Source organism: Spinacia oleracea, chromosome 5, assembly GCF_020520425.1.
Source record: "Spinacia oleracea cultivar Varoflay chromosome 5, BTI_SOV_V1, whole genome shotgun sequence".
In the NCBI taxonomy this organism is placed as follows: domain Eukaryota; kingdom Viridiplantae; phylum Streptophyta; class Magnoliopsida; order Caryophyllales; family Amaranthaceae; genus Spinacia; species Spinacia oleracea.
The window spans coordinates 14,529,750-14,551,325 of NC_079491.1; the positions used below are offsets into that span (position 1 = coordinate 14,529,750).

Genomic DNA, 21,576 nt, shown 5'->3' on the forward strand with positions numbered 1-21,576 from the left:
GATAGAAGAATTTGATTAAAAAAATTAGGGTTAATGAGTCTCATTCAAAACATCCATTATTATATCTTGTCAAGGAATAAAAAAGGAGTTATGTTTGGTTGTTATGTTGCTTGTACTTGTAGTTCTCTACACCACAATATTCAAACCCTACAAAGCTAGTGCTTTCCACTTCTATATATGTTATGTCTCATCTATCTCTATTTTACTATTTGTATATGTTTTAATTATTTATCTAGATTTTATTAAATACGTAGTTTATGGCAATGGTCCTAGCTATATATTCCAAGAACATGAACATATGCCTCTATTTCTACCCCTCCCTACTCCTTTTACAAAATTTACTATTTATGCATGCCGTTGTTTTCTCTATCTCTCTCAAAGGTCTTTATCATTTGTTGTAGATTATAGGCTACCATTATTACATTGGTTGTGCTACCACATGGTCACTAGCTAGCATATGCCTTTGTAGATGAGTTTAATTCTCTTCCACTTTCGAAAATCAGACCGACTTGATTCGTGGGGGATCAGATAAAATTTGGTGTTTTAGCGTTAAACAAATCATTTTTACCATTCATCCCAATAATAAATGACGGAATTAAGAATGAAATGTAGTGTAATTTGAATAGAAAAGTATATAACAACTTATTGTCTAGTGTAATGCAATTAATCTCATCCCAAACTTTTGATTCCACTAAATACTAATTAATATAACCCTACCAATTGTCTGTTGGTTTAGTGGTGATTGAGGCTGAACTTGGTAGGGAGAACTCGTACGTGTTCGATCCCCCGCAACAACAATTGGGAGGGGGCTGGAACCTATCCTCCCACAACTCGCTCCGAATCCGGATTAGCCCTAAGGATGGACCGGTGCTAACACCCAAAAAAAAAAAATACTAATATAACCCTCAAGTGGTAACATATGGTAATCAAAATTTATGTTTTTTTTGTTATTTGAGTTAATTGAGGTGTATTACCAATATTTACCCTTAGTGCTTTACAATGTCATTAGTGTATCATGATAAGATAATATTTAGGCAATTGTTTGATATTAAGATAGTTTCCTAATTAATGGTAGCATGTAACATTATTCTGAATTCTGATAGTGTTTTACCTTATTTCCAATTCTACGGACACTATATACTTATAAATATATATATATAATCCAAATGGCGCGATATTTAGACAACAAATGAAATATAGTTTTAAAAAGACATAAACACTTGGTAGTTGGGTTAATAATTAGGAGGGATATATGCCAAGTGTTGAAGCCCGGTTTGTGGTACTACTATTTGATTTTATACAAAGATAACCCCGGCCCATTTATCCTTTCTTTTGCTGTCATTTCTTTTCTTGTTTGGTGAAGGGACCAAAAGTAATGAATAGAGAAAAACAGATAAATTCCAATCTGAAATTAGAATAATCTATTTCTCTCTCTAGATTATTATTGTGATCAATATAATTAATTTCCAATAAAGTTGGACATAATTTGAGATTCTTTTGGTTTTAGTTCTACTACTCCCTCGTTCTGGAATACTCGACCCGGTTTGACTGGCACAGAGTTTAAGAGACTTGAATTGACTTATTTAATTTAATAGGTAGTAGTTGATAGTGGAGTATTATTTTAATGTAGTTAGTGAGAAATGTGTAAAGGGGTAGGGTTGGGGGAGAATAGAGGTTGAATTTTAATTATTTTTTGTATGGAGTAGGGGGTAGGTGGGTTAATAGGGGTGGAGTGAGAAATAATATAATATTGTTAGAATATTTCCATTTTTAGAAACAGTTCAAGTATTAAGGGACGGCCCGATAAGGAAAACAGGTCAAGTATTCTGGGACGGAGGGAGTAAGTTTTTACTTCGTATATATGTTTCTTTAACGCTTCAAAGATGGAGTCAATGATGCATCATATGCAATGGTCACTACAAGAATTTGTATCTTTAACGACAACCTAATTACGACGGGTCAAAAATCCCGTCGCAAAAGCCTTTTGCGACGGGGCTAACAACCAAACAATGACGGGAATAACCGTCGCAAATGTCTTTTACGACGGGTTTACGATGGATTTACGACGGGATTTCTATTAACGACGGCCCCCTTTTATGACGGGTTCGCGACAGAAAATCCCGTCGTTAATCAACGATTATTGGCCTTTCGCGACGGGATTTCCCGTCGTTAATAGTACAATTTCTTGTAGTGGGTATTTGATCCCGTGTATCGAGCACCAACTTCAAATAACATTTTCCTATTAAGCTAATTAGTTTTTGTGTTTTTTCGAAGTGTTAGGATCCTCTCCATCGCTTTTATCCACGTTCTTTCTTAGGATGATGACAACTAACTTCATGCATTATTTCAATCAATAGTTTAGAAATGGACCATCTATTTCCTTTAGAAAATGGAGACAATGAGAGGATCCTTACACGTTTCAGAATAGGACCATTCAAGGGTATCAAATATCTATCACAAAGAATCATCAAAAACTTTTGTGTGCCCTCGATCTACGGTATTTTACTGTACATCCAAATATAAAAGTGAACCAGATAAAATATATAAGTGACCTTAGTCGAGGACTAAAGTTACCTTACTCTAGGATAAATGTGACCCTAACCATTGAAAAACGCAACCCTAACAATAAACAATAAAGTGACCCTAATCAAAAGTGATATGCTTGTACAAGTTATAACTATGACTAATACAACACCACAAATGAAAATATACATTAATACACAAATGTAATAAGGTATTAGGCTACGTGGAGCTTCACCCCACACCATGTACGATATTGTACATTGCTCTTCCATTTGAGTTAATAGCCTTGAAAATAAGGTAACTTATAACTACAATAAAGAAAACTTATAACATCAATAAGGGTAACTAAAAGAACATAACAGGTGCGGATAACCTTCCTCTTTTAGGCCGCCATACAATATATTATCGTAGATCGGCCTTTGTGAAAAGTTTGTGAAGAACCATATAAAAAATATCCAGTAATTCCAACTTATTTTTTTACTTTTTAGTACAATGTAGAAGAATACTACGGAGTAGCTATCTCACCTGAAATCGCATGTTATCAATTGACGTTTTCTCTTATTGGACGGTAGAATGTGATGAAAGCTTCAACAAATCACTTAACGTACATCATTTTGCTAAAACGTACTACTTTCAACCAATTACATCATATACCTAAGTAAGTACACTAAAAAGAAAGTAAACTATAAGACGCATGTATGTCACACACATACACGTGTAAAATTGTACATATCTAGGGGTGTCAAATCGGATCAACGGATCGGGTTTGGGTCGGACTCATCGGATTCGGGTTTAAACGGATCGGATTGGAACGGATTAATTTGGCTAACGGGTCGGATCGGATCGGATTGAAAAATTAACGGACCGGATCGGATCGGATTTTTTATTCACGGATTCATATCGGATCGGGTTGTAAACGGGTCGGATTGTAGTCGGTTTAGGCCGGGTCGGATCGGATTGGAATATGACGGATTGTTAACGGGTTTAGTCGGACTATAACGGGTTCGGGTTCATGTCAGGCGGATTCATATCGGATCGGATTCATATCGGGTCGGATTCATTTCGGATCGGATTCATTTCGGATCGGATTCGTATCGGATCGGATTCATATCGGATCGGATTAATCGGTAACAGACTAAAACGGGTCGGATTGAAACAAATTTAGCCTGGTTACGTTGGATTCAATTTTATATTGGTTCGGGTAATTATCAGATCGGGTTATTTGGTATCGAGTTGGAATTTGGGTCAGTTCGGTTCCAAATTATATATAATATTGAATTATTGGTGGCTTACTTAGGGACGAAAACGATAACTAACTTTTAAAAGTAATAAGAATTTAAGATCAGTAATATAAGTTATTGAGTATATTGTATAACTTGGTTTAATACTACCTCCATTCCTGAAAGTTCTTTAAGTCTTAGAATATGTGTCCAAAGTATGAAAACTTTGACCGTAAATTCTCAATATTATAATTTTTATACATCAAAATGTTATCATGTAAGATCTTGTTATATTGGTCTCGATATACATTTTCAGAATATCAAGTTTTTATAAATTTTTCATATACGAAATTGGATATCTTATGGATTGATGACTGTACGACTATAACCATACAATAAACTTTGTAAGACTATAACTACATAATTATATAACTATATGGTTATCAAACGATAATTACAAAGTAAATAACTGTATAAGCTATACTTTTTTTATAAGATTATAAGTTTACAAATATATAATTCTATATTTCTATCACATTATAAATATAGAGTCAAGTAAGTTTATAATGTTTACAAGTTTAACAATATTAATTCTATAATACTGTAAGTCCGTAACATAACCTCTATAACACTGTAACGAATTAACGATTATAATTTATAACGATTAGTAATGATTACTCTAACAAAACTAATAACTGATAGTGATGATCATATATAGTTTTAAACTTTTAACTAAAACAACACAAGAATGTAACTATAAGGATATACATCTGTAATCGTTTAAGGAACGAGTAATTGTACAACACTATATGACTACTATGTAAGGCTATCAGTCTATCACTATATAATTATGTAACTTTATGCCGTTATAAGTTTATAAATATCTAGTTCTATAAGACTATGTGTCTATGTTTATAAGTCTAAACTATTCAATAATACACCTCTATTGAAAATATAACTTTTAATAACAATAAAATAAGTTTAAATGACAACACGATCAATTACTTATTTGGGTTATAAATAAAATTAAGTGAATATGAATCACAAATTAAACCATAACCATAATAACATATCATGAATTGGATTATATCATTAGACATATTGATTATTACTAGTACTCCGCATACAAGTACTTAACATAAGTAGCTAATTAGAACTGATAATGTTTTATTGAGACAACATAGACATTAAGGTATGAACGATAAAACTACGATACTGTATTTTTTTTAGTCAACATATATGTAACCAAACATGACCTGACAATATCTCTAGTGTTACTCCATCAAAATATTCTATTAGGTGTATCTCCGTTATATAAGTACATTATAAAATAAGGACAATACGAGACTTCACAAGTATCAGGTGTATATAAGTATAAAGCCAACAATAACTTATTGTACCAATTTATCAATACTTTATTAGCTCAAACAAGCTATTAAGCAATAAAGCCTATTATATATAACTTATTGAAGACAAACATACAAGATAGATAATTAGTTTAAACAAAGTAATGTTTAGATACTTGGTTAAAAAATGTGCGACTTAAGAGTCAAATACACCATAAACCCTTGTGATTTATGATTAATTATTTATTATTTACTATTCATTCAGTTCAATTCAGTTCAGTTCATTTCAGCTCCATTAAGTTCAGTTCAGTTCAGTTCAATTCAGCTCCATTCTATGCAGTTCAGTTCAGCCAAATAAAGTCCAGAAGAACAGGGCTTTATAAGCGACAAGATCACAAGATATCATACTAAAGCAATTGAATTCGAACTCGACAATTATATATATATATATATATATATATATATATATATATATATATATATATATATATATATATATATATATATATATATATATAAGAATCCATATATAAAACATCAGTCAATCATAGCCATCGATTAAAAAAGATCTACGTCTTAATCATCGCGTAAACACCACACACGGATCACCATCTCAACCATCCAATAATACTACAATCAACAGCCCACAAAGTCTCCCTAGTCCCTTCCCCTTACAAAAACCCCATTCTCTTCAAGCTATCTTCCCTTATTTTCACCTCATATGGAGCACTTTTTCTGTAAATTAGAACACTATCACGAGATTTCTGAAATTCTTTTCTACCATCACTAACAGAAACACATAGCATCCATCATTGTATCCATCCTCTCATTTCGAAATATAGAAAAGAGAGGAGAGACAAAATCAAACCGGTAACCAAATCTGGAATTGCCGCACCAAGAACCGGGTGGGTGACTCAGAATTTTGGGCTTCCTCTAATTACCGCACCAACAACAACAACCCACCCACAATCGGAGATGGGTCGGCGACGAAGCAGCGTGACGCCAAGCAGAGGAGAAAATCGGGTGGGTTACCCGGATTTTTGGGCTTCCTCTACTTTCAATTCGTAAGAGATTAAATCAAGTATTCTTTTGATGAATTTGATGAGGAAGAGTAGCAATTTTAGTGGTGTTTCCTAGGGAAAAGAAAGGCGGTGGTGGCTCAAACCCACCGAAATAGAACAGAAGGAACTTCCTCCTTATTTTTTTGAGTTATTAAGCTTAAGAATTAATCCAAGGGAGAAGATAGGTTGGCAACATCCAAGGGCTAGAAATGCTGGCATTTTCTCATAATGACACATAGTGTCATCTAAACTATTGCTGATATGATTATTATACACCATAATTATCAATGCTCAGTACTAATTTTTATGAAACCATGATTTAAAATACAATTTAGATATTAAACTTATTGCATACTTATTTTAAAACAGCTTCAAAGTCTAGACTAACAAAATTCTAGCAACGGAAACTAGTTTGGATTAAACGTGTCATGGGTTGGAATTGGTTCGAATTAAACGGATCACGGATTAAAAACAGATCGGATTAAAAACGGATCGGATTAAAAATGGATCGGATTAAACGGGTCACGGGTTGAAACGGGTCGGATTAAACGGGTCACGGATTAAAAACGGATCGGATTAAACGGATATTCCTCGGGTTGGAACGGATTCGGATTGAAACGGATCGGATCATAAACGGGTTTCGGATCGCCTCGGATCGGATTAAATGGATTCGGATTGTCACGGATCAGTCTGTTAACGGATTCGGATCTTAATCGGATCAATACTAACGATTTGGGTCGGATTCGGGTTGAATATAATCGGATCGGATCGGATTTCGGATTTTAACTCGCGGGTTCTAAACGGTTCGGATTCTAAACGGTCGGACAAAACCATCGGGTTCACTGGGTCGGATTGAGAATTGACACCCCTATACATATCATAAGCTTCTACATTGTAATAAGCGCATCACATATGCTAAGTTGCTAACATTATGCATTGATGCATGACACAAGCTAGCTAGTGAAAGAGACGCAAGTATATACGCTTGGATGGATGACAGACGACACAACAATATATTCTCAATCAGTATGTATACATCGATCCTAAGCTGCTAATTAAGACGTAGTATGAATTGAAGTACTATTTTTCAACCAATTATATCATATGTACAAAAAATGTAGCACATGCATATCACACACGACACATGTAAAACCGTATACATTCAGATGGATGATATACACCACAAGTATCCTTAATTAATACCTCCTAAGTCCTAACGTTGTACTAAACTTTTTTTCCTGATGTGGTTAAAGTAATTGGTGGTCAAAGTTGTGCATTGGCAAATGTGTCCGGTCAAAATAGGTCGAGTATTAAGGGACAGAGAGAGTAAGTCCTAAGTCCTAACGCTGTAGTACAATTTTTTCCTGATATGATGTAGCTAAGTTTGTTTTAGCTCCATAAAACTTCATTCCATTGCAAGGAGTTGATGAAGTAAGAAGCAATAAATAGCTAGTCAACACAAAGGATAAACGTACCCTATATCTATGCAATGGGATGTGATCAAAGTGGCTTGACTTTAGAGTCATTAACTTTATGAACCTTATCCAAATGACTTTAAAATTTTATATTATTATATAATTATTAAATTAACGTAGGTACTTGTAGAAAATAAAAACTAATTATATGATGAAGAAACAACTTTCCTTAGTTGCGAAAAAAGACACAAAAGCTTTACCATTTATAGTGCATGAGTGAAGCACCACTCTTTGTTTTGCAAATGCATGCAGTAATTATCCACTTTGTTAAGGTCATGCACGCCAGTTTAGTTTCAGTTCTACCAGCTTTTTTAGCCGTCCATTTATGACTTTCTTACATTCAGATCATCTAGAACATTTGTAATCATGCATGGTTCTAATTATTATTTTGCCTTTACTTATGATCGATATATTCTCCAACAATTCGATATACGAATTGTATATGAAGACTAAAGATGAGCTAATTAATGCTCACGTGGGTCGTCTATCTGTAGTTTTGATTTAGACTTATTGTCGGCTTAAACTAGATTTTAAAGTGAGATTATGCTAATTATAATGATATCTGTTACAATAATATAGATACGGAATATAGGAGTATATTATTGTTCATATTTTGTAGAGTTCTAATTATGTTGAGTTATCTATTTTAGCCTCTCTAGGTTAATTACAATATATATATATATATATATATATATATATATATATATATATATATATATATATATATATATATATATATATATATATATATATATATATATATATATATAGAATGAATGAGAATACACAACTTTGAGCCGCATTTGTCATGGTATCATGAGCATAGATTAATTAACCTAATTTTTTCTTTTTTCCACAAACTGAGAACAGAGAAACGTGAGTATTCCTTGCGCAGTCAGCCATGGGCAAGGATGGAGAGAATGTGGAGGTTGATCTCGATTATTATCTGGGTTCGAGCGACAGCCCAGGCGTGTTTATCACACTAGTGAGACTACACGGCACTGCAAACTACGTTGAATGGGCGAAGGCTGTGCGACGTAGTATGATCTCGAAGTTAAAATTTGGCTTCCTTGATGGTTCGATTAAGGAGCCTACGCAGGATAAAACCAAGATGAAACATTGGATTGCAGTGAACTTCATGTCGGTCTCGTGGATAACCAATACGATCGATGAGAACCTACGATCTACGGTGGAAGACTTCGATATTGCTGGTGAATTGTGGGAGCGTTTGAGGAAGCGATATTGCGTGGTGAGTGGTACAAGAGTGTGCCACATTAAATTGGCATTGAGTGAGTGCAACTGTGCAAGTAGGGACAAACCGAATATGTCACATATTACTTTGGTCGATTGTCGACGGTATGGAAGGCATACGTTCAATACGCTAGAGTACCACGTTGTATCTGTGCGGGTTGCTCTTGTAATATTGCGCGCACGACAGGTTGGATAAATAAGGGAGGAAGAACACCTACATTACTTCTTGATTGGCTTGGAGAGTCATTACGAAGCAATACAGGCTCAATTGTTGGCACAATCTCCTTTACCGTCTGTGGATGAGGCGTATATCAAACGGTAGTGAATACTGAAAATATGCGAGCTAAGGGTGGTAAGAATAAGGAGAATGTTATGGCCTTCAAGGTGGAAGCTAAGTCAAGTCTGGAACAAAGAATGGAGATGTGGGTGAGAAATTTTGCACTCATTGCAACCGGGAGGGACACAATGAAGAGAGTTGCTATCAATTGATTGGCTTCCCTGACTGGTGGGATGAGAAGAAACGTGGAGGCAGAGGACCGGGTAGGGGAGGCAAAAGCAGTGGTGCACGAGGAGGGAGAGGCAGACGTGGTGTGACTAGCATTGCACGCGCAAATGTTGTGACTACAACAGCAGAGTGTTGCGACGCATACAGCAACAGGAGCAGTCACGCAGGGCATTGCGGGGGTGTCCGAGAATCAAGCGCATCAGATAATCGAAATCCTTAATAAGCCACAACCAAAATTGCAAGGTAACGTGGATTTACGATGGATTATTGATACAGGAGCGTCTAACCATGTGACGGGAAATCTGTTGCGTTTGAGAAATATCAAAACGTACGCAAATTCGTCAATTGTGTTGTCGGACGGTCAAATGGCCAATTCGAACCAATATGGTTCCGTAACATTGGAGGGTGGTTTGGTGCTTAATAATGTTTCATTTGAGCCTAAATTAAACTGCAATTTAATTTCTGTAACTCAGTTAAGTGACGAATTAAATTGTTCAGCTCAATTCACTAACAAAATATGTGTGTTACAGGACCATTCGACGAGGACGGTGATTGACGTGGGTGATCGACATGAAGGATTATATTTTTTTCCGTGGGGTTTCGAGGGTACGTGTGCTTGCGGTCGAGTGTAGGGTTGATTTGTGGCAATAGCGTATGGGACATCCGTCGAAGAAAGTATTGCAGTTGATACCTTCTGTGAGTCATACTACTAGGAAGAATAATACCATTTGTGATGTATGTCCGCGTGCAAAACAATGTAGAGAAAGTTTCCCAGTTAGTGAGACGCATGCTAGTAGAATGTTTGAATTAATTCATATTGATTTGTGGGGTCCATACAAGACGCCATCGTCTTGTGGAGCCAAGTATTTTTAACGATTGTTGAAGATTTTTCAAGAGGTGTTTGGATTTATTTACTTAGCAATATTACCGAATTTGAGTTGATGTTTCTTAATTTTGTTTCTATGATTAAACGTCAATTTAATCAAGTTATTCAATTCAAGTTGTTCGGAGTGACAATGGTACGGAGTTTAATTGTTTGCAAGAATATTTTTTAAAACATGGCACGTTGTTTGAGTCTTCGTGTGTTGGCACCCCTCAACAAAATGGGAGAGTTGAGCGTAAACATCGACACATTTAAATGTCAGGAGAGCGTTACAGTTTTAAGGAAATTTGCCTAAGAGGTTATGGGGGGGAATGCGTAATGGCTGCCTGTTATTTAATTAATCGTACTCCTACTCGCTTCATCCGAACAAAACTCCGTATGAAATGCTATTTGGGAAACCACATTCGTATGTTTCAATTCGTGGTTTTGGTTGTTTGTGTCATGTGTATAATCAACGAAGTAAGGGTGATAAGTTTGAGTCGCGAAGTCGGAAATGTGTGTTTCTAGGTTACCCTTTTGGGCAAAAGGGGTGGCGGCTTTGAAATGTAGAGACGGGTGAATTTTTTGTTTCTCGTGATGTCAAATTTCATGAACGGGTGTTTCCGTATGCGGATACATCTAATGAGTCGTTGATTGCAATTGTTGATCAAATTTAGATAATTAATTAGACCATCTCAATTTCATATTGTTATCAACTTATGGATACATTATCGGTTTTCTTATGTCTATCTTGCTATCTGTATGATTCTCTTTTTACTTCTAACCTATACGCACGATATTATTATTGTTGATATCAACCTGCATGCATATTAATTGAATATGCTACTATTCTCATAGTACTCAATATTAAAGTTTTGGCCAATTATTTTTTGATAATAATATATTTAATAGCATGATAATTCAATTAATCTAATGATTCATAAGAAGTATGGAGTATAAGCTTTATTAACAATTCGGATATGATTATTAATGACATGACGCGCTACGCTCTCATCGATCTACATTCATCTTTGCAACCTTTTCTCATTTCTAACAAATTGTAGATTCCAACAAGACATATTTGTCAAAAACAATGATAAATTTATAGAGGATTCATTACACCTAATATGGGAATTCTAAACACCATTCTCCTATAAAAAAGAAATATTTTTTTGTAATATGAAGAGTTAGTTAGTAAGTTAAAAAAACAAATTGAACATCAATACACAAGCAAAAATGTACTTCGTAGGTTAAACATGTTGACAAACTCATAATATTTCATATTCCCGTGTATTAATACGGGCACACACTAAAATGTAGAATAGGATATACTTCCTCCGTTCTTTTTTAAATGACACAATTATTTAGGCACGTTTGCCAATGCACGATTTCAAATATTAATATCTCTAATTGTGTATTGGAAAAAATTATAAAAAGTTGATATTTAAATAACATTTACTGATACAAATCTAATAAGACCCACACGACTATGTTTTTTCTCATGTATAAACCACAAAGGAAGTCAAAGGTGTTTGGGTAAATAGTGTCTAAAATTCCACTGTGTCATGTAAATAAGAACAGATCGAGGAAGTAGGATATATGCTCTGATTATCAAAAAAAAAGAAGTAAAAGTAGGATATATGCGCTCCCGCCCCCGCGAAAACCTGCCGTTTCTTTCCCGCCAATACCAAAAACCGACCCATTTTCCCCAATAATATAAAAGCTATGCTTCTTCCACTAAATTCATTTTCCAATTACACACCCATTTCGCCATTCTTCTCTTCACTGTTAAATTAATCAACCACTAATTATCAATGGACGACGATTTGCATTTCCTCGATCAGAATAAACTCCCAGAACTCAAGCTCGGTAAAACCCTAGTTCGATTTTTGTTCTTCCCTTTTTAATTTGTTTAAAAAACATCTTAATTTTAATGAGTTATGTAATGTTTAATATATGCCGGTTTTCAATTTGTAGTTGAATGATTTTGTTTAATTTTTGTATTAGATGCAAAGCAGGCTCAAGGGTTTCTTTCATTCTTCAAAACCCTGCCTCAGGTGAGCCTTAATTTGTCTAAATATTTCAACTATTTGATAAAAAATTGTGTGATTTTGTTATTTACTTATGTGGGTTTGTCTGTTATGGTTTCAGGATTCTCGGGCCGTGCGGTTTTTCGATCGTCGGGTTAGTTTTTGTGGTTTTTCTTTAGTTCTTTTATCTCCAACGTATTAGGGTTTTGCAAAGAATGCCAGTGTTTATGCTGATTTGGGGTTTTCGGTAAATAATGAAGGATTATATATTTTTAATCATTTCTATTATTTACTGTTTGTGTTTTATTTATAGTAAGATCATACCCTGTTGACATTTGAACAATTCAACAAGTCAAATGAGTTATCTTTTTTTTTTAGGTCGATTTTTGGTAATTTAGTTCTCTAACTACATTTTTGAGTATTCTGTAGTAGTAATGTAGTGTAAAATGATTGTATGAATGATGAGAATGTGAAATGTCATATAGATGGGGATAAGAGGGGAAAGGTGGTGGTGAGAAAAGCCTAAAATAACCTGCATTTCATGGTACCAATTTTAGTAGTAATGGGTGAATCAGTATGTCAATTCTCTACTCTTGGTAAGTTATCAATGGGTAATGTCTACTCTCAGATGTGAAAAGGCGAAGGAGTGAGTTGTATAAATAACAAATTTAATCAATGTTTTTTGGGCCCTACAAAGCTTTAGATTAATCCTATTTCAAGTGCTAATTTTTCCCAAGTGAGCTACCTTTTAGCTTCTATTTGAACTGTAAAGGAGTAGAAAATGCACAAGTCGTAGTGTCGTACACACTTGCAAAATCCAGGATTGAAGCCTTGTATATATACTTCCTCCGTCTTTTAATACTCGCAACGTTTGGACTTTTGCCACTATTCATATAATCTACTTTGACTATTCGTAGTGTTTTTTATATAAGATAAAACATAGTCATGTGGGATCTTGTTAGATTCGTCTCAATGTGTATTTTCAAAATATCAACTTTTTATAATTTTTGCATAAAGAGAATTTAAGATATAAATGATCAAAGTTGTGCATCGGCATGCGTGAAACTAACAAACGTTGCGATTAATAAAAGACGGAGGAAGTACAAATCTATGCCAAAGGTAGTGGTTAAAGAATTAGAAACAAATCTATGCCAAATATGGTTTCTGAAGTGTTCTCATCTTTAAATTTTAACATTGTTTTAGATTATGTATTGACGTGGAAGCAGGAAGTTTAAGATGCTTTATTTTGCTAGTAAAGGCAATATAGTGTTAAAATGATATGCATGTTAGATTTGTTATTCGCGTCCTTTCCCTGAAGCTGCCTCTCATCTGTTAAGTCCTTTTCTTTTCTTGTACATTGTAAACAACAGTGATGTTGTTCTGTTATCAATTTCTGACAAAGAAGTTCTGCACTTGAAACAGGATTATTTTACTGCCCATGGAGAAAATGCATCTTTTGTCGCAAAAACTTATTACCACACTACCACAGCCCTAAGACAATTAGGGAGTGGTTCTGATGGCCTATCCAGTGTAACTATAAGTAAAAGCATGTTCGAAACAATTGCTCGTGATTTACTTTTAGAAAGGACAGACCACACAATTGAGCTATACGAGGGTAGTGGTTCTAATTGGAAACTTGTGAAGAGCGGAAGTCCTGGAAACTTAGGAATTTTTGAAGATATTTTATTTGCAAATAATGAAATGCAAGATTCTCCTGCAACGGTTGCATTGTTACCAAACTTCAGGGAAAATGGTTGCACTGTTGGATTGGGTTACATTGACCTTACTAAGAGAGTGTTTGGGTTGGCTGAGTTTCTAGATGATAGCCACTTCACAAATGTGGAATCAACTTTGATTGGGCTTGGTTGCAGGGAATGCCTTCTCCCAGTGGATGTTGTCAGGTCTACTGAAGGAAAAGGGTTGGTTGATGCATTATCAAGATGTGGTGTGATGGTAACTGAGAGGAAAAAATCTGATTTTAAGGCAAGAGATCTGGTGCCAGATCTTGGAAGGCTCGTCAAAGGTTCGATTGAGCCAGTTCGTGATCTTGTTTTAGGACTTGAAATAGCCCCTGCTGCTTTGGGCGCTTTATTATCTTATGCAGAATTGCTTTCAGATGAAAGCAATTATGGAAATTTTGCTATTAAGCCTTATAATCTTGACAGTTGCATGAGGCTAGACTCTGCTGCTATGAGAGCATTAAATGTTATGGAGAGCAGAAACGATGCTAACAAAAATTTTAGCTTGTTTGGTCTGATGAATAGAACTTGTACTGCTGGAATGGGGAAACGGTTGCTTCATATGTGGCTGAAGCAACCTTTATTAGATGTGAATGAAATAAATGCTCGGCTGGATTTGGTACAAGCTTTTGTTGAGGATATAGAACTTCGTCAGGATCTTAGACAACATTTGAAAAGAATATCTGATATTGAACGACTAACACGTAATCTTCAGAAGAAAAGAGCTGGTTTGCAAAATGTTGTAAAGCTTTATCAGGTAGGCAATCTATTATTCTTATGTTTGGTGGCACATTTTACTTTGAACATTTTTATCTCTGTAATCTTTTGTGCTTGTATGTCGTTGAACCAGACATCCTTGTATGGTACGGACCCTCGCATATCTTTAGATTGAAGAACTGCTATTTGTAATTCATGATGGCCTTTTGCTTTCCTTATCTCAATTCGTGTCATTCATGACTGCTTTCTTTCGTGTAGATTTGTATTCATGTATTTTTTTGTGTTTGTGCTTTCCAGTCAAGCATTAGACTTCCATACATTTTAAGTGCACTGGGAAGGTATGAAGGACAGTTCTCAGCATTAATGAAGGAAAGATTCTCGGATCCCCTTGGAATCTGTAGTGATGATGATCATTTAAACAAATTTGTGGCCCTTGTTGAGACTTCTGTTGACCTTGACCAACTTGAGAATGGTGAATACATGATATCCTCTGGTTATGATTCAAGGCTCCTTGAACTGAAAGAGGAACAAGAGTCGCTTGATTCCCAAATAGATAGTCTTCATATAAAAACTGCCAATGATCTTGATCTCAGTGCTGACAAGGTTCTAAAGCTAGAGAAGGGTACACAATTTGGACATGTTTTTAGAATAACAAAGAAGGAAGAACCAAAAATCAGGAAAAAGCTTACTACACAGTTTGTTGTTCTTGAAACACGGAAGGATGGTGTCAAATTTACAAATTCAAAACTCAAAAATTTAGGGGATCAGTATCAAAGGGTTCTCGAGGAATATAAAAACTGCCAAAAGGAATTAGTACAGCGAGTGGTTCAGACTGCTGCTACATTTTCTGAGGTATGTTATTATTAAGTTTTTTATTTTCTTCTTTATCAATATTGATTTATGCATAAAGAAGTTTTTGATTTGCAGGTATTCGAGTCTTTAGCTTCATTACTAGCTGAACTGGATGTGTTGCTTGGTTTTGCTGATTTGGCAGCAAGTTGTCCTACTCCCTATACAAGACCAGATATAACTCCATCTGTAAGCCTATTTAATTATTTTTACGTGAAGTATATGAGGTGAAAACCAGGTCTTTATTCTCTTACCATGTTGGAAACCGCAGGATGTTGGAGATATCATATTAGAAGGCAGTAGACATCCCTGTGTTGAGGCACAGGACTGGGTGAATTTCATACCGAATGACTGTAAGCTTGTGAGTGATATTCTAGGCAATGAAATTAACCTTCTGGTAGAATAAGCTGTGTAACTTAATTGTTCTGTTAAAAGTAATGTTGTTCCTTGTATAACAGGTCCGAGGACAAAGCTGGTTCCAAATTATCACTGGGCCCAACATGGGTGGAAAATCCACTTTCATCAGACAGGTGAACATACTTCCGCATAATCACATACTAATGATGAATTGTTTCCTGTTACTTTATTATGTTCATGTCTTTCTTTTCAATGTCATCCCAACACATCAATACATAACTTCTACATGGAAATGTTCACTTAGTTATGATTTTCAGATTATGAAAGTAGTATTATGCAGGATACTGTTATGTTGTTGAAAGATTAGGTGGTTATACTAGATTTCTATAGCTAATAAAACATAAGCTTGGTACATATTGCCTGTATAATAAGTTCCCTGAAGCTCACAAGATCTCATTGCATTTCATTATATTTGAGAACCTTCTTTTTATTCTCTCCATTATTGCATAATGTATGTCACTTGGTTTCTCTTGGAATTTGAAACTTTTGGGGTAGGGCCCCCCTCTCCACAATAAATATAATAAAAGAATAAAAAACCAACCAGAGAAAATGAAGCTATGGAATACTTATAACTTCAATAAAATGTAATTTTCTTTTTCAATACCCTTAATTGCCTTAAGCAACTAAACATAGGCCATCTGGACGGTTCCTTGATTGTGATTGTGTCTCTGATTTTCATTAACCTTTTTTTTAACACTGCTTCAGGTTGGTGTAAATATTTTAATGGCACAAGTTGGATCATATGTTCCTTGTGACAACGCCATAATTTCTGTTCGTGATTGCATATTTGCCCGTGTAGGTGCTGGTGACTGCCAAGTGAGTTCTTATGCTTTTTGAAGTGCTTTATAAAGTATATGCTTGCATTAGTTTATCCTAATTATTAGTTCATTTTCTTTTGTTTCAATAATAAGATAAAAATAAAGGATATCACTTAAAGTTCTTGCTCACTTGACAACAAGAATGTAGGCTGAACACCTTTTAATGACTTCATGTTCTGAAGCCACAAGTTTTTCACTTCCTTGATTCCGAATCATCTATCCACTTAACTAATTTCTCTTATATCATACAAGTATTTTGAAATCACTTAAAAGTTAAAATACAGCGTAGTAAGAATTGTTTGTTTCAAATACAAATGCAACAACTAACAACACCTTAATTGGCTTAATATGAGTACCTGAACAATGTTAGCTAATAAGCTCATCCCCCACCCTACCCCCTCCAAACCACCATTCGGAACTTGTGAATTGGTAATGTGGTATATTGTACTTTGGTACGTTCGTGGGCTAGTATAACAAAACTAGTTGTGTCCTAAGCATGTTTCATGAACTAGAACTTGCTGAATTCCTGGCATAACCTTAAAAGATAACTGCATTTGGAATGGGAAATTATAAACCTTCAACTACTTTTGTTGTGTCATGAACATCTCATCTCAACAAGATAACGTGGATTACACTGTGGAGCAGACACAGTCAATTTTATGGAAGAGCTGGATCTAAAACTAGAGTTATTTTTTTTTTTGGTTGTTTTGAGTGAAAGTGGATCTGGAACATTCTTGAGTTTGTAAAGAGGAACATTATGCATTGCACAGAAAGATGAGAAGTAAAACCATAAATCGTGGATGTTATAGACAAAAAATAAAGTTTTGAAACATTGTGCTGAATTTTGTAATCATATTCCTTTCTTTCTTCTAGTTGCGAGGAGTGTCCACTTTTATGCAAGAAATGCTTGAGACTGCATCAATTTTGAAGGGAGCCACTGATAAGTCACTGATAATTATTGATGAGTTGGGCCGAGGGACATCTACTTATGATGGATTTGGTTAGTCTTATCCTCTGCATTTGAGTTACTGCTTACCTTTAATAGATTTGGTTCACCTCCTGTTCTGCATTAGAGTTGTTGCATATTATTCTCACCAACTGAACTTTATCACCAAGCCCTTGTGAGTAACTTGATGAGAAACCTGTGGCATGCTTTTCTCACAGCGTTCTTACATCTCTATAGACTATTAATTGTCACGGTATGGGTTGGAACTTTTTCATGGTTTTTTGTTTTGCAGAAGTTTATTCCATGAACTGTTGTGGTTCTAGATCTGTTCAAATTTCTGCATCATATCATGGTTGAGGACTGGGAGTTCTCTTTGATGTTATGAATTTGCATGGATGACTTGTTATGGTGGAGAAACATAATACATGCACGATGATCTTTCCCTCTTAATCAGTTTGCTTTTATATCATCTTTTGCCTTTTCTTTAGACAAAGAAAAGTTTTGCTTGAAAAAGAAGAGTACAGTTTACCCTGGTTGGGATGGGTAGGCCCTCGCCAGGAGGATCACCCTCCCAATTCGAAGTTTTTCAAAGAGAGACGGCCAGCATCCTTCAGAGAATAGGAAGAAAATTTTCTCAGTACTTCAAAATTTTCTTATTACTCTTCTAATGAGCACATAGGTGTTAGGAAGACCATATAAAAGGGCTTGCTCAGGAAGCATGAGCCGCTGCCAGCGTGTCTTAACTATTCACATGGAGACGGTTTCTTCTGTTAACCACTCTGTGACAGTGGGAGTTAGCTTCAAATGGCTTTTTCCCAAGCCATTTACATACTTCGGAGAAGCTTTTGTACACCAACTTTCTACACCCCTGGTTTCCTTCTTTTTGGGATCTGGAATAACTGTTTCAAGACTTCCAACACACTGAATGATCTCTAGTTCTTCTGAACACCCCCATTCCCCAACCAGAGGACATTCCGCATAATTCTCTCCAATCACTCAGCTAAACTTATGGGAAACTTAGGTAGGAACAGAAATTCAGATAAATGCTTGAGATGCGAGACTGGTTTAGACTTTTGGAGTGATATTAACCCCAAGGAGATATGTATGTCACAGGTTATATAAAAGGGGCGTATGTTACTACTATGTTTATGTTGATTTAGCTGAAATATACTCCGTATATACCTAATATCGCTGCTTTTCCTTGGAACTATATCAGTAGAAACTAGTCATATCGATGCCTCAAAAACAAAACCCATGTGGAGCTGTCTCTTGTTGTCTCTAGTTTTCCCTGGGCCATTGATGAAACTCCTTTCCTGAGACCTGGGATTACTATCGTGTGTCCAGTCTCCTTCTCCTAGTTGTATATCTAGACTGGGCTCTGCGCGTATTTGGTTCTTCATTTTTCGTTAGAAAATCAATTTTTTTCTGACGGGCATAGAGGGAAACAGTGAAGAAATTTAACTCTTGATTTATGTTTTTAATAAAGCCTAATTATGTAGTTATACTTTACTGCTTTGCTTTTGAGAAATTTACTGTTTGTATATATTTTTTTCCTTCTTTTTCTTCTAAACACATTTCAGGAAAGACTTGCGTGATGTAAATACTATTTATAATGTTAAACAGAAATCAGGCATTTATCTTTTGAACTGAGGCTGAAGTAACTCGTGGATGTTTTCTTATTTGTTGCATCTTGAGTCCCAATGTTATTTTAGTCTCCAATCTTTACTCTTGTCTTGCTTTGAGAACCAAATAATGTTAAGCAGCCAATAGGTAAATGTTGTTTTACTTGAACGGAAGTTTCTCTACTTGTGCAGGCCTAGCTTGGGCAATTTGTGAGCACATTGTTGATGTCATCAAGGCACCTACTTTATTTGCTACCCACTTTCATGAACTCACGACATTAGCCCATGATAACAGAGGGGCTGGACCTTCCAATAAAAAGAGTGCTGGTATAGCAAATTACCACGTCAGTGCACACATAGATTCATCAAGCCGCAAGTTGACTATGCTCTACAAGGTCTTGCTCTATCATTTTGCCTGTTTTATGTGTTATTTTTACTTCTCTATTCTAAATGTCTGATATCCTGTTAAAAAAGTTATATTTTCTTTATCTATCTGCAACTTTATGAAGTTATGAACTCATCCTATTTTTAAATTGGTGTAAGAAGGTTAAAATCATTTCATGCACCTATTTGTGGTATTTCATTTCAGATATAAATATCTAAAACTCCTATTAAACTCAGATGGATATCTTATGTTTCATGTTTTTCAGGTTGAAGAGGGGGCTTGTGATCAAAGTTTTGGCATTCATGTTGCAGAATTTGCCAATTTTCCAGAAACAGTAGTATCTCTTGCAAGAGAAAAAGCTGCTGAGTTGGAAGATTTCTCTCCTGCCACAAAAAATGCTGATGATCTTTCAAAAGAGGTACAGTATAACATTTTCTTTCTTTCTCAGTAGTAGTTACCTGTGTTTTGCCTTGCATGAAATTTGTTTGTTTCTTCATGCACGCATTCAGTCATCTTTGAGATCCTCACCCCCACCACCAAGAAAAAGACATTTAATTTAACTGACCTTTGTACTTTTAGACTAAGCATTTAGTTAATGTCTTGTATGTGTGGAACATCACATGTCATGACCTAAACTATTGGCACTAACTTGTATGATAATGACAGCACAATTGTCTGATGATAGTCATGCTGTTAGGGGTGGAATTAAAAGGATAACTTTGTGATGTTGGGTGTAGAACTGAGCAACTTTGTGTTCTTTTTCCAGCCTAGCTTGTCTGCAAGGTTGAAGACGAGATGAAATTTGCAGATGATTTTCCCATGTGTTTGCTAATTATTGTTTCTACTTGTGTTATTGAAGGTAGTGTGGAAAATACCTAATATGATACACATTTTCGAAAAAACTACCTTATAACAATAGTTTACCATGTGTCTTGAAATCATAGAGCTGTTCTCATATGGAAAAGTTAATGGCTGTGGAATATACTTTAGTTGTTAACACCTCACTCCCCCATCTTATGAGAAATTCTGTAAAAAAGACAACAGAAAACTGTTGCTTCAAGTCTCTGTGTGATGGTGTTTGCAGTCTATAAGTAGCTGTTTAAAAGCTCTATGTTTTAACCTTTTTCTCGCAATTTTAAGGTGGGACAGAAGCGGAAAAGGGAGTTTGATCCCGATGCTGTCTCTGAGGGTGCAGCAAGGGCTCACCAATTCTTGAAAGAGTTTGCTGAGATTCCATTAGAGACAATGGATTTGGAGAAAGCATTGGAGCATGTGAATAAAATGAAGAGTGACTTGGAGAAGGATTCAGAAAACTGTCAGTGGTTGAAGCAGTTTCTTTAGTTCCCTGCTACAAGTGTTCTCAGCATCTCCAGAATTTTGTTCATATCTGGGTAGCTGTAGATTAGAATTAGCAGCTGATCTTAATATAGGATGGATAGGGTAACCTTACACGCTCTTCCCACCTTTGGAGCATCAGATACAGTCCAGTCAGGCCAGAAAAATGTTTGTTTTTCGAGATGCTCCTATTTTTTGCCGACAATGCAGGTGGGAATATGAGAATGTAATGAGGTTTTATTGACATTCATGTATGTTTCATGATAATTTGCCTTTGTAGATGATGGAATGGCATAATGAATCTTGAAGCTCCTAAGATGTAAATGATGCAACTGCTCTTTATGTTGTAAGAAAATGGTGTTCATTGATCTTAGTTTTCAGTTTCCTTGTTTTGTTCATGAAAAGAGTACTTACAAAATCGAAACCAACGGTCTTGCATAAACTGGTTCAAAGTCCCCTATACAAAACATAAGAT

General features: G+C 35.4%; 1 protein-coding gene across 1 annotated transcript; it reads left to right on the top strand.

Moving 5' to 3' along the window:
- Positions 1 to 11,879: 11,879 nt before the first annotated feature.
- LOC110789489 (DNA mismatch repair protein MSH2) lies at positions 11,880 to 21,474 on the top strand. Its single transcript, XM_021994165.2, has 13 exons — positions 11,880 to 12,112; positions 12,251 to 12,300; positions 12,395 to 12,427; positions 13,696 to 14,769; positions 15,027 to 15,581; positions 15,657 to 15,767; positions 15,850 to 15,939; positions 16,037 to 16,108; positions 16,701 to 16,811; positions 17,687 to 17,813; positions 19,574 to 19,776; positions 20,032 to 20,184; positions 20,907 to 21,474. Exons 1-13 carry the CDS (start codon positions 12,058 to 12,060, stop codon positions 21,105 to 21,107), a joined length of 2,835 nt encoding a protein of 944 aa, XP_021849857.2. The 5' UTR covers positions 11,880 to 12,057; the 3' UTR covers positions 21,108 to 21,474.
- The last annotated feature ends 102 nt before the right edge of the window (positions 21,475 to 21,576 follow it).